This window comes from Orycteropus afer, unplaced genomic scaffold, assembly GCF_000298275.1.
Source record: "Orycteropus afer afer isolate SDZICR_OR568_19922 unplaced genomic scaffold, OryAfe1.0 scaffold00135, whole genome shotgun sequence".
Classification (NCBI taxonomy): Eukaryota; Metazoa; Chordata; class Mammalia; order Tubulidentata; family Orycteropodidae; genus Orycteropus; species Orycteropus afer.
In genome coordinates this window covers 7,037,389-7,047,743 of record NW_006921722.1, presented here as the reverse complement: position 1 = coordinate 7,047,743, position 10,355 = coordinate 7,037,389, and the positions used below count along the sequence as shown (strand labels likewise).

The 10,355-nt window shown below is 46.4% G+C and overlaps 1 protein-coding gene across 1 annotated transcript; it reads right to left on the bottom strand.

Moving 5' to 3' along the window:
* Positions 1–2,428: 2,428 nt before the first annotated feature.
* On the bottom strand, positions 2,429–10,120 carry LOC103200719 (T cell activation RhoGTPase activating protein). The gene is made up of 10 exons (XM_007945271.1): positions 10,094–10,120; positions 9,954–10,007; positions 9,558–9,624; positions 7,767–7,933; positions 6,933–7,094; positions 6,229–6,338; positions 4,784–4,979; positions 4,509–4,623; positions 2,713–3,702; positions 2,429–2,658 (listed from the first exon to the last, which is right to left on the bottom strand). Exons 1-10 carry the CDS (start codon positions 10,118–10,120, stop codon positions 2,429–2,431), a joined length of 2,118 nt encoding a protein of 705 aa, XP_007943462.1.
* Positions 10,121–10,355: the final 235 nt, after the last annotated feature.

Below are 10,355 nucleotides of genomic sequence, written 5' to 3'. Positions count from 1 at the left end.
CTTCTGCTAGTTGGGGTTTAGTCCACTTCTATATCCTTCCCTTCAAGGCTCAGGGGTCCAGGATTATCTTCTGTGTCTGTGTTAATTGTTTTCCCTTTTCTTTGTTGAGGAGGGTCTGTGCAGTCTTTCTGCCTAGTCCGCCATCTTACCGGAACTAAAGTCCTATTGTTTTCAAGGCCAGTGTGGATCAAGTGGGATGACCACACTGTGAAGTCTTTGAAATACTCACCATACCTTCTCTAGTTTCCAAAACAGTGACTGGAATGACATTTGCTCAATAGTGAGAAGCTCATCCATGTTGGTCAGCAAACTGTGCCCCTCGCAACTGACAGGATATGGATGTTCCGTCACTCTCCAACTTTTTAAAAATGAGGGAATTTGAGTAAAGTTTTGTGCCTTGAGCAGGGTCACATGGAGGTCTGGTTAGTAGTGAAGGGAGAGTAGATTTAGGGTTTCTTGGCTTGAGTCTGGAATCCCTGGGTGACACAAATGGTTACGTGTTTGGCTGCTAACCGTAAGGTTGACAGCTCAAGTCCACCTCTTCAGAGGTACCTGAGAAGAGAGTCTTGGCAATCCGCTTCTAAAAAATCCGCATTAAGAACCCTGTGGAGCCCAGTTCTACTCTGTAAATATATGGGGCTGCCATGAGTTAGACTCAGCTCGGCCAAGGCTTTGGTTTGGTTCTGAGCTATGGTTTTAGTGATTGACTGATGAGGAGTCTGATTCTCAGGGAGAAGTTGCTAAGACGTGGTGGGGTAGGAGGATGTATTTTTTTTTTTTTTTACACCCCAAAATACTCAGCACAGTGTTGGGCACGGGCAGATGCTAACAATTGCTCTTGCTGTTAGCATTCGGATCCAACTCTGGAAAGGGCTTGCTCTTCCCAAGCACTGGTCAGAGCAGGGAGGCTCTGCCCTTTGAAATTCAATATCATCAGTGCTTAACAAAGCATTTTCAGTGACATTCCTAGAGTTGATTTACTGCCTTGAGCAATTTGATTTACAACATCATTAACTCTGTACAACATTACGCATAAAGGACCTCTGGAAGGAGCAGGTCTTTCCTGCCTGGTAACTAGCTAACCTCGAAATATTTCTGCAACAAATCAATAGTGCATATATAGTTTTTTGAAAAAAGTTGATAAAATAAGGAAAATTGAAGTCTCAGATGCTGGGTAAATATCTCAAGCATTGATCATTGGAGTTCTAATGGAAATATATACAATAACTTACCTTTCACCATCAAGTTTGCTAATAACCATGCAAACTGAGACTTCATAAAAGTGAGATAACACATGTGAAAGTATTGAAAAGTTGAAATCACTAGAAATTCTAATATGTTTATTTGCCATGTTACCCTGTATTTGGATACCAAATTTTCTGGCCTCTGAGTGATTGCGTGCTGACAAAATGGCTTAAAGTGAGTATTTTTAAAAATAGTTTTGCTAATTTCAGGAGGCCAGGGATTGACTCTCACAAATCCCAAGATCCTATTCTTCCTGGCGACCTGGAACAATGACCACAGATTCCATAGATGCTTATGGAATGAAGAAATGTGCAAACCGTTTTCTGGGTGGATTTTTATTAACTGGGGAGAAGGCACCATATCTGTGAAGAATCAACATTTGTGTTTTCCAATAAGGCGATTTATTGTAGTGAAATTACATTGACATTTTACATGACCCCCCAATGGGTATGTAATGTTTAACTTCACACTGTTGGATAAGACATCATTGAACTACAAAGAAACTCAAAGTGCTGTAAATGGGTTAATAGGATTTAATGCATTTTCATTATTCCACCCAAATTTAATTTGAAGATTAAAAGACATATTTAAGTACTTTTCAAGGTTTTAATTACAGCCTCTTCCTTTCCTGGCATCTGTAGAGCCACTGACTTCCACCCCGACTCGCCAGCTCCCGGCTCTCCTCTCTGTGCCGTGCTGATGAGTTCTCCAGAAGCTGCTTATCAGAGTCACTGGCTAACAAAGACTGAAACATTTTCCCCTAAATGGAGTTTGTGGAAAATGTGAAAACTGGGGTGACCTTGGTGGCAACATGAAAAGAAGTAAAGACTACCTTAAAACCCTAATCAATAAGAAATGTCCCAGGAGACAAAGTCCAGCAATGCAGTTTAGCTCAAGTCCACAAACAGACATAGATCTATGCTGATGTCCGCAGTCTTTGCGACTAACACCTTGTGATAACACATTTCATACATTAGGTACATATTGCACAAGGTCAGACATGTGCGGTCCCCACTGAGCCAGTGCCATTGGGCGGTTACCCTCTCTGAGGGGGGCACTACGTGACTTTTCTAAAGGAGCTTATTCTTGACTCTTTTGAAAACAGACCCTAAAAGCGGGTCTTTACACAGTCACATATTTACAGAAACACCACAAGCTCTGTCCTGGCAGATGGCCTGCCTTCCTAAATGTAGGATTCCCTAGCGTATTGGAGCTGGTCAGCCTCAAAGACTGGCTGACTGCATCTCCGGACTAGATAGTCCTGCTTACTCCTCTGTGTGGACTCCGACACAGTTCTCAGCCGGTGGAGGGCCGATCTCCCTGGTACACTCACTTCCTCTTTGGTTGCCACAGACGTGCACACAGTCTCGCCATGTTTCCAGCTCCCAGTCAAGGGAGAGAGTCTGTGCCTAGTTAGTGGCTCCTGACTGCACGTGTCTCCTGAGTCCCCTCCGTGGAGAGAAAGTAGGGGAGGTGGTCGTATGGAGTCTTGGCTGAGCGTTCGTGCCCTCATACTTCGGACCGTTTGGCTCCTGTAGGCAGCGAGTTCGAATGCCTGGCTCTGAAGGGCCTCCTCGTAAGATGGCGGATTCCCAGCAAGTCTCTGGTCCACTTGTTGAAACACATCGTCAGCTGAGAAGCCACAGGCTCGTGAGGTGACTCCCAGAGCTGTCTGGCTATGAGTTTCAGGCCAACTTTCCTGGATGATGCGGCCAGCAAGCTGGCTGTCTTTCTTGAAGCTCTTCTTCACTGGGTCTCTGGGAAAGACTCTGTACTTGGCAGTCCCACAGCTGGTGGTTTGGGTCTGCACTCTTTTGTGAGGGGACAGGGAGAATGACATGGAGTGCTTTTTCAGTTCTCTGTTGGGCTTACCTTTCTCAGTCTTCATGGTGAAGGACTGGTGCCTGGTGAAGAAATTTCTTTTGGGACTGCAAGGAGAAACCGTGGGGGAGCTGTCACAGGAGCCGTCCAGGGAGCAACTGGACGCAGCCTTCGGTAACAGTCTCTGTGGCAACACCGGACCCGGAATCACGCTCTTTGCCTTCAGGTCCAGTAGTCTTTTGAGTTTGCCTTCCGCAGGGAATACGTCCTCTGGAAATGGGTCTTCAGGGTCTTCACTTCCAAAACTGGAGGCTGCGCGGGGCACCGTGAAGTTGTCCTCACTCTTGGTTAGCTTTTGGCTTGTTATCCGGCTCTCAAGGCACTCTTGGGAGGATGACATGTTGGGTTCTGAATACCTCCTGTCTGGTTGACCAAGGGTGCCTTTCAGCCTGGCCACAGTGCTGACAATGGGCTTCAGACCTGTCTCACGTGGAGACTGTGGCCTCCTGTTGTCCAGGCTGCTAGTCATCTTGGTGGGTCCCTGGGGCAGCCTGCTCTGAGAGCCGATGACACTGTTGGACTCGGCATCAGCGTCCGTGCTGTCGTAGGCCGAGTCATTTTGCAGCGTCGACACATCTAGGGGAAGTGGAGGAACAGTTGAACTTTTTGTTCAGTTTCTCTTAGAGATAAACTTTACTGTAACTGACCCTACTCACACCAAGAGGGCACTAGGCAATTTGGTGGAACTACTTTGGGGCTTGACAGGATAAGAAATATACCACATTCAAATGGATTTATTTCCAAATCTACTATTTCAAGAGAAAGAGGTATGAAAACAGAAGATGAAACACAGAATGAGAAAAGGGAAAAGAGCCTTTCACTGAAAATGCATTGATCTTGAATTTTACAACTGATCCCTGGATGGCTTTTATAGACCCAGATTCCATTACGGGGGAGCAACACTTTCTTACCCCAACCCTATAGCTAAAGGCTGTTTTGTAAATTTAGCACCTGTTCAAGGAGCCCTGGTGGCGCAGTAGTTTAGTGCTCAGCTGCTAACAGAAAGATCAGTGGTTTGAACCCTCCAGTGGCTCCTGAAGGAGAAAAGCCTGTCGCTCTGCCCTTGTAAAGACTGCAGTCTAGGAAACCCTGCCAGGCAGTTCTGCTCTGTCTATAGTGCCGCCATGGATAGGAACAGACTAGAAAGTAACAGTTTAGGCTTTTTTTTTTCCCAGCAGTTATTCACAATTTAGAACAGGAAGGGGAAAGGCCCAGGCTGAAGTTGAAGGAAGTGTTGCACAGAAAGCCTGAGTGAGTTTTCATTTAAAGCGTGCCCTGTGGAGGCGAGGGGTGATGTGTGAGGGAATTTCTGGTTCAGTACCAGAGCTATGTACTATGGTCCTAACTGGCAGGACCATAATTCTAGATGGCCCATCCTGTACCTGAACTGTCCGTGTGGTCCAGGGAGTCATCGGAAGTGATGCTGGACGGCGCTGGGATGTTCTCCCCAAAGACCTCAACGCAGTTGTCGATGAGAAATTCCATCAGGGTCTTAACCTGGGAGGGGACACAAGCACCATCAGCCTGGAGACATGTTTCTTTTTTTGAGAGGGCATGAAGAATGGGGCTGTAAGGGGGTCAACTTCATTGTTTGGCTTTTGCAAAAAGATGGTGAGATCCTAAGGTGGGAGTTTCTTGTAAATGAACTTCCACAAACCTTATTGTTCAAGTCTCTCTGGGCTTCGAAGGACAGGCTCCGGTCGTTCTCCAGGGCCAGCATGTTGGGCCCGATGCAGATGGCAAGGTTGCTCGCGTCCATCTTGTTGGTGCCGGCACTCTTGCTGATCAGATAGAGCACGCACACCAGGTGCTTGAGCAGCAGGCGGTTGGGCCGGGGGAGTTTGTCCACCACCCTGGCACAAAGGGAGGAGAGTGGGTTGTGAGGGGGCTGGTGGTCTGTGCAGCTCAGGCAGCCAAGTTGCTGCTCAAACCAGACTTCCTTTAAAATGAGGAAGGTGTTTTTTCCCAAGTGATATTGTGAAATGTTCATTCAGATGCTTCCAGTGGCAACTGACACAGAACGAAACTGGTTAACCACAAGGTTTTGAAGACCCAAGAGCTGGGTCTTTATGATCACAACACCAGTAACACAGCCCTTTGCTACTTCCCTAGATCTTCAGTTATGCAGCAGAACCTGTATGAAGGCCCCTGGTCTGTCTTTAAAATTTGAAACTCATTTTGCTGAGTAATCCCCCAGGAAGGTAGAATGTCTGTCTGTCATCTCACTCTGCAGGACTGGTTTTCTTGGAATATAACCCTTTGCCTTTTTCTGAACTGTGACCACCAAACGAGGATGACATATTGGGTTTGGAGCTGAGAGCTTAACCACTGAGCCACCAGAGCTTCTCTGAGAGATTTCTATGGAGAAGAAATCAGTTTATAAGGACTTGCTGGAAGGAATGGACACAGCTGAGTTCCTGATTTGGACTTTGAGCTTCTAGAGCTGTGAGAACACATTTCTGATCTTTGGAGACCCCCACATGTGCACGTGTGTCCCAGCGGCATGGGAAACTCACGCAGAGAGAACAGACAGAGGCCCTGGTGCGTTGAGGTTGTGTATTCTCTCTAATCACTGACGGGTCATACTTTCCTTGCACTGAGGAAGTTCTTTTGACTGTCACTGGAATTTGTCTTTATATAATTTTCATGTTGGTTAATTAAGAGACTGTGAGATGTGTTAAGAATTTTATGAAAAACAAAAACAAACAAAAAAACCAACACAACTGTCTCCTGTTGCCATACCTACTAGGCTATAGGGTGTGTTTCCTGGTGAGCTGATGCCTTGTGTGACGCTAATCTATGTGGGTTGAGGACATCCCAAAGGCCTACCCTCTGCCGATCGGCCCATGTGCATGGTTTTATCTATGAGTTTATCTCCTCGAACTACTTGTATTCCTAGACCTCCAGACCTCTTGGGATTTGTGAGTTATGATGCTCACATTTCCTTCCTTTGAGCTAAAGTCACTTATTTTAAACTTCCAGATACCACATTCTCTGAGCATCACAGTTCTGAGGAGCATATGTCACAGACCCTTCCAGTCAGTACAGGGTCAGAAGGTGGCCTCTGCGGCTGCGCCCCTGCCTGCTCTCTGGATGACTTACTGTCTGAGGGCCTCGATCCTGTCCTCCTCACTCTGCTGGTCCAGGGCACCCATCCACTCCTGGAACAGGTTGCTGGACAGCAGCTTCAGGGGGATGCTCCGTAGGAAGTCCTGTGGGAGAAAGGGCACTGCTTGGCCTGCCTGTCGGACACAAAGCACTGGCGTCCTCACTTTCCCCTGGCGCTTGCTTCTCCCTCCCCAGGGAGCTCGGCGTGCGTCCTCTCATAGACTGCACCCCCTCGTTCCTGCAGCCATTCATCAGCGAAACCCCCCATCACCTGTCTCTCATCAGTTTCCTAACAATAGTCACGGAGGGGGCACTGTCCCTGTGGGTGAATTCTGGAGGCCATAGGTTTTAGTGGCATGGGCTCAGCCATGGGATGATCAATTACCAACTCTCATCACATTTTTTGGGAACTTAATGCATCATTTACTATCTGTTGGAATCTTGCATCATAGGATTAGAGATTTATGTATTGTAAATAAATAAGTTATATTTACTTGTATATATATAACTTATTATAAAATATGTATGTATATACACATATGATTTATTATAAACAAATAAACAAATGAATAAACGGCTTAACCGAAAAAGTTAAACTCCAGAGTGAGTTTACTTTGCTAGGGTGGCAGGTCCACTTCCTGTTTCCTGAGGACGGACGTGGCTGACAGGCTATTTGGCCACGAGTGCTGTGAACTTACCTTCAACACCACTGCCAGCAGGTGCACAGGGCGGCTTTCCAAGTCTACCATGCCTCCCGAGTTGAGCTCCTCCTTCAGCTCTTTGCGGGCTTTCTCGTTGGCCGCCTTCCGGAATATTCCTTCAGTGGAAGGGCCTTTAAGGCACAGAATACTCAGGATATCCTATGGGAAAGAGGTATATGCATAGGAAACGGTTATCCTTGGTTTGAAGACACACACTTTGCTGCTACTACACATCTATGTTTAGGTGGAGAAGGTGAGTTAAAGTGAGGGACATGAACAGCACCCAACATTCCCTGTCGTAAAGTACCCTTATGGTACATGTTAGCTCTCTTAGTTATGCTAGGATAGTCCCAACAGGAAACTTTCAGGCCAGCTTTCCCTCCCATCAGGTTGCTGCTAACTCTCTCCCAACGTGCCATTTTTCTAAGAAGTGGACAATTGTGAAAGTTCTCATTGTGGACACTCTAACATTACTTAGGCTTCCTTCCTTTCAAGTCATTCCACGCAAACATTGCATTTCTAATGGTATTTGCTACCATGGCTGCTTGTTTTTCAGAAGCTGCACAGCTTCAGCTTAACTCCATGAGGCCAGCAGGTGGAGAGCTTTGGAGGCACCATCATTCGGAGCTCAGTGGCAAATACAACTACGTTTTAGGCCATAAAAGCCGTATAGCCCAACATGCACCCATATGTGGGAACGCCCTTTCCAAAAGTGCAAAAAACCAAAGATCAACCCCAACAAGTTTAGTATGGGCCTGGCTTTAAGAGTTTTCAAGGATTGTCACATCTGACAGAAAATTGAAGTTGTCTTCTGAGTCAACGCCCACCTACCTGAATGGGCCTGGGGAGTGTTCCGTCCTCACCACAGATGTTGGATAAGGGCTGGTCAAACAGTGGCACTTTGCATTCCTGCTCCAAAGCCCCGGGCACCTCTGAAGCAGGGGAGAGTCTTTTCATGAGAGAGGACCAGGACAGAACCTTCTTTCTCTTCTTGATTTCTGTGGCCAAGGGAAGGAGGCAAAGAGGAAAGTGAGACTATGACGTGAATAAGGAAAGGTCCAGACAAGAAAATGTCATCTGGCCTAAGTGTGCCACGCAGGAGAGAAAACACTGAAGGTGTGACAAACTGAGAAAGCAAAGGCCGTGGCTCTTAATCTAGAAAATCCAATTCGAAAAACAACAACATCGTTACCAGGGCAACCAGCCTCTAAACACCAGCAAACACCAAGGTTCCTCAAAGCCTCCACCTTTCCTGTTTTTTACCCTTCCTCAGCTGTTTGTTACAAAAAATGGGCCAAACCTAGCTGGGCTGGTCATAACCAACCAGCTACACAGCCTGTATAACTATGGTGGCTATTTCTGATGGGAAATGGATTATTTGAACTCCCCCCTTGCACTGGTGAGGAAAATGAAACCTGTTAGCAAGAGAGGAAGCGCCTTGCTCAAGATCTCTTGAAGAAACTTACTTAGCCATTAACCAACGTGGTGCAGCCATGCTAGCACTAACCAGCCACTAGAGGGAGCGCTACACCATTCCCGCCATCTGCTGTTGCCTTCCCTGCTGGCTTTCCAGCTCCTTTAGGCCGGGCCAAGCATGAGCTCTCAGAGACCCCTTGGTCGGAGCAGAACTCTGTAGGGTTTTCAAGGCTCTGCCCTTTCAGAAGCAGATCACTGGGCCTCTCACTCAACAGCAACCGCCACCACCACCAACAGCAAGCACAAAGTGCTCCAGGAAGGCTGGAGCCCAGACCTGCCACAGGGAACGGTCAGGCAAACGTTACGAGGGCGTTCTGTCCTCCCAAACCCAGAAGACTTTGTGCAATGGGTACGGCACCTCACAAGTTCCCCTCTTCTTTTTCCTAATTATAAAAGCCATGTTTCCTAAATGCTTGTCATATGTTCCTATGGATTTTATACTGGCAAAGGAAAGGAGGGCAGACAGAGAAGTGACTTGTCCTTACGCTTCAGGAGATCTGGGTCAAGGTTACGTTTTAAAGAAATGCATTGTGGGAAAAAAAATGAAGGGTGAATTGTGGGTTCTTTGGGATTTGATACAGCAACAATTGCTACCTCATCTCTTAGCTTCATCCCCCATTAACTAAAGAAGGAAGGACACTGGCAAGGCACTGGGCGTTTTGCATAAAACCCAAACCCAAACCCATTGCCCTCAAGTTGGTTCCAGCTCATAGCAACCCCAATAGGACAGAGTAGAACTGCCCTGGATTGTCTCCAAGGCTGTGATCTTTACAGAAGGAGACTCCTTTATCTTTTTCCCTCAGAGCAGTTGGTGGATTTTTGGTTAGCACTCCAGTACTTTAACCACTGCGCCACCAGAGCTCCTTCACATGCATGCACACTTTAATTGTTGCAAACTAAGTGGCTAGGAGATTTGCTCATCCCACTAAAAACCCTTTGGATGGAGAATTGGCTTTTAGGATCTGCTATCAGGGCAGTCAACTACTCTTGCATGCCAGAGCATGTCTGCCACTGAAGAGTTAATGTTCTGCGGTCTTTAAAAGAACATTTATTAAAAAAAAATTCCTAGTAAAGTGCTGCGGTTACAAACCAAGAACACTGGTCGTTAGCATTTATACAAAAGATCAGTAGTTTTTCAAAACTCACCAATCAGCTGGCAAATACTATCTTCACTCTCACAGGATGCCAACAGGGGATGTTGCTTGATGTCACTCTGAAAATATATTTATTTCACTTAAGAACAATGACGGAGGGAACCTACAGTCTTTCCCCACAGAACACACCCACAGCATTTTCTTCATGTCAGATATCAAGTCAGTGCCGTGCATTGTTTTTTCTAGCCTCTAGAATCCCTATGAAGTCTTGATTGTTGTCCTTAAGATCCCAATTAATGTGTTCCATCTACTGCATTTATGATGCCACTTTTCTACCCCAGTAATGGAGTGATTCACGTGTGATTCAGTTGGAACAGAAAGGGGTGGCCCTGTGCAGATCCGAAGTTCTCACAGGGCCGTTTGAAAGGGTTGACAGTTGTTTTCCTACCTCTGATTGACATCCAATCAATGTCTCCATATTATTGCCATTTAGCGTTTTCGACTAAAAGAGAAAAAATAAAGTTAGGTGACCATCTGTGACTGTAGCTTCTAGAACATGTCAATCAATCAATGTCTGAGGGCACGTACAGCATTGCAGCTACTTGTCACCTTCATGAGGGGTCAGGCTGACCGTCCAGAGATGGCCTGAGCTGGGGGCGGTGTGTGTGCGGCTCTACCTACAACAGATCGGAACAGAGAAGAGTTAAGATGCACATGCTTAAGCAGATGGCCAACGACAGTGCCACTTGGCCAAGACGCTGACTTTTAAACTATTAGAAAACGTACCATTTACAGTGACTTCTAGACTATCAGCTGTCTTAACCACTGAGAACAGTATCTAAACACCTTA

Bases quoted from the DNA above. Each gene is read 5' to 3' on its own strand.
- LOC103200719 (XM_007945271.1), bottom strand. From the start codon at position 10,120: ATGAAGGTGACAAGTAGCTGCAATGCT. The intron at 10,008-10,093 runs GTACGTGCCCTC...TTTCTCTTTTAG, and splicing joins TGACAAGTAGCTGCAATGCT to TCGAAAACGCTAAATGGCAA. The intron at 9,625-9,953 runs GTAGGAAAACAA...ATATATTTTCAG, and splicing joins TGATTGGATGTCAATCAGAG to AGTGACATCAAGCAACATCC.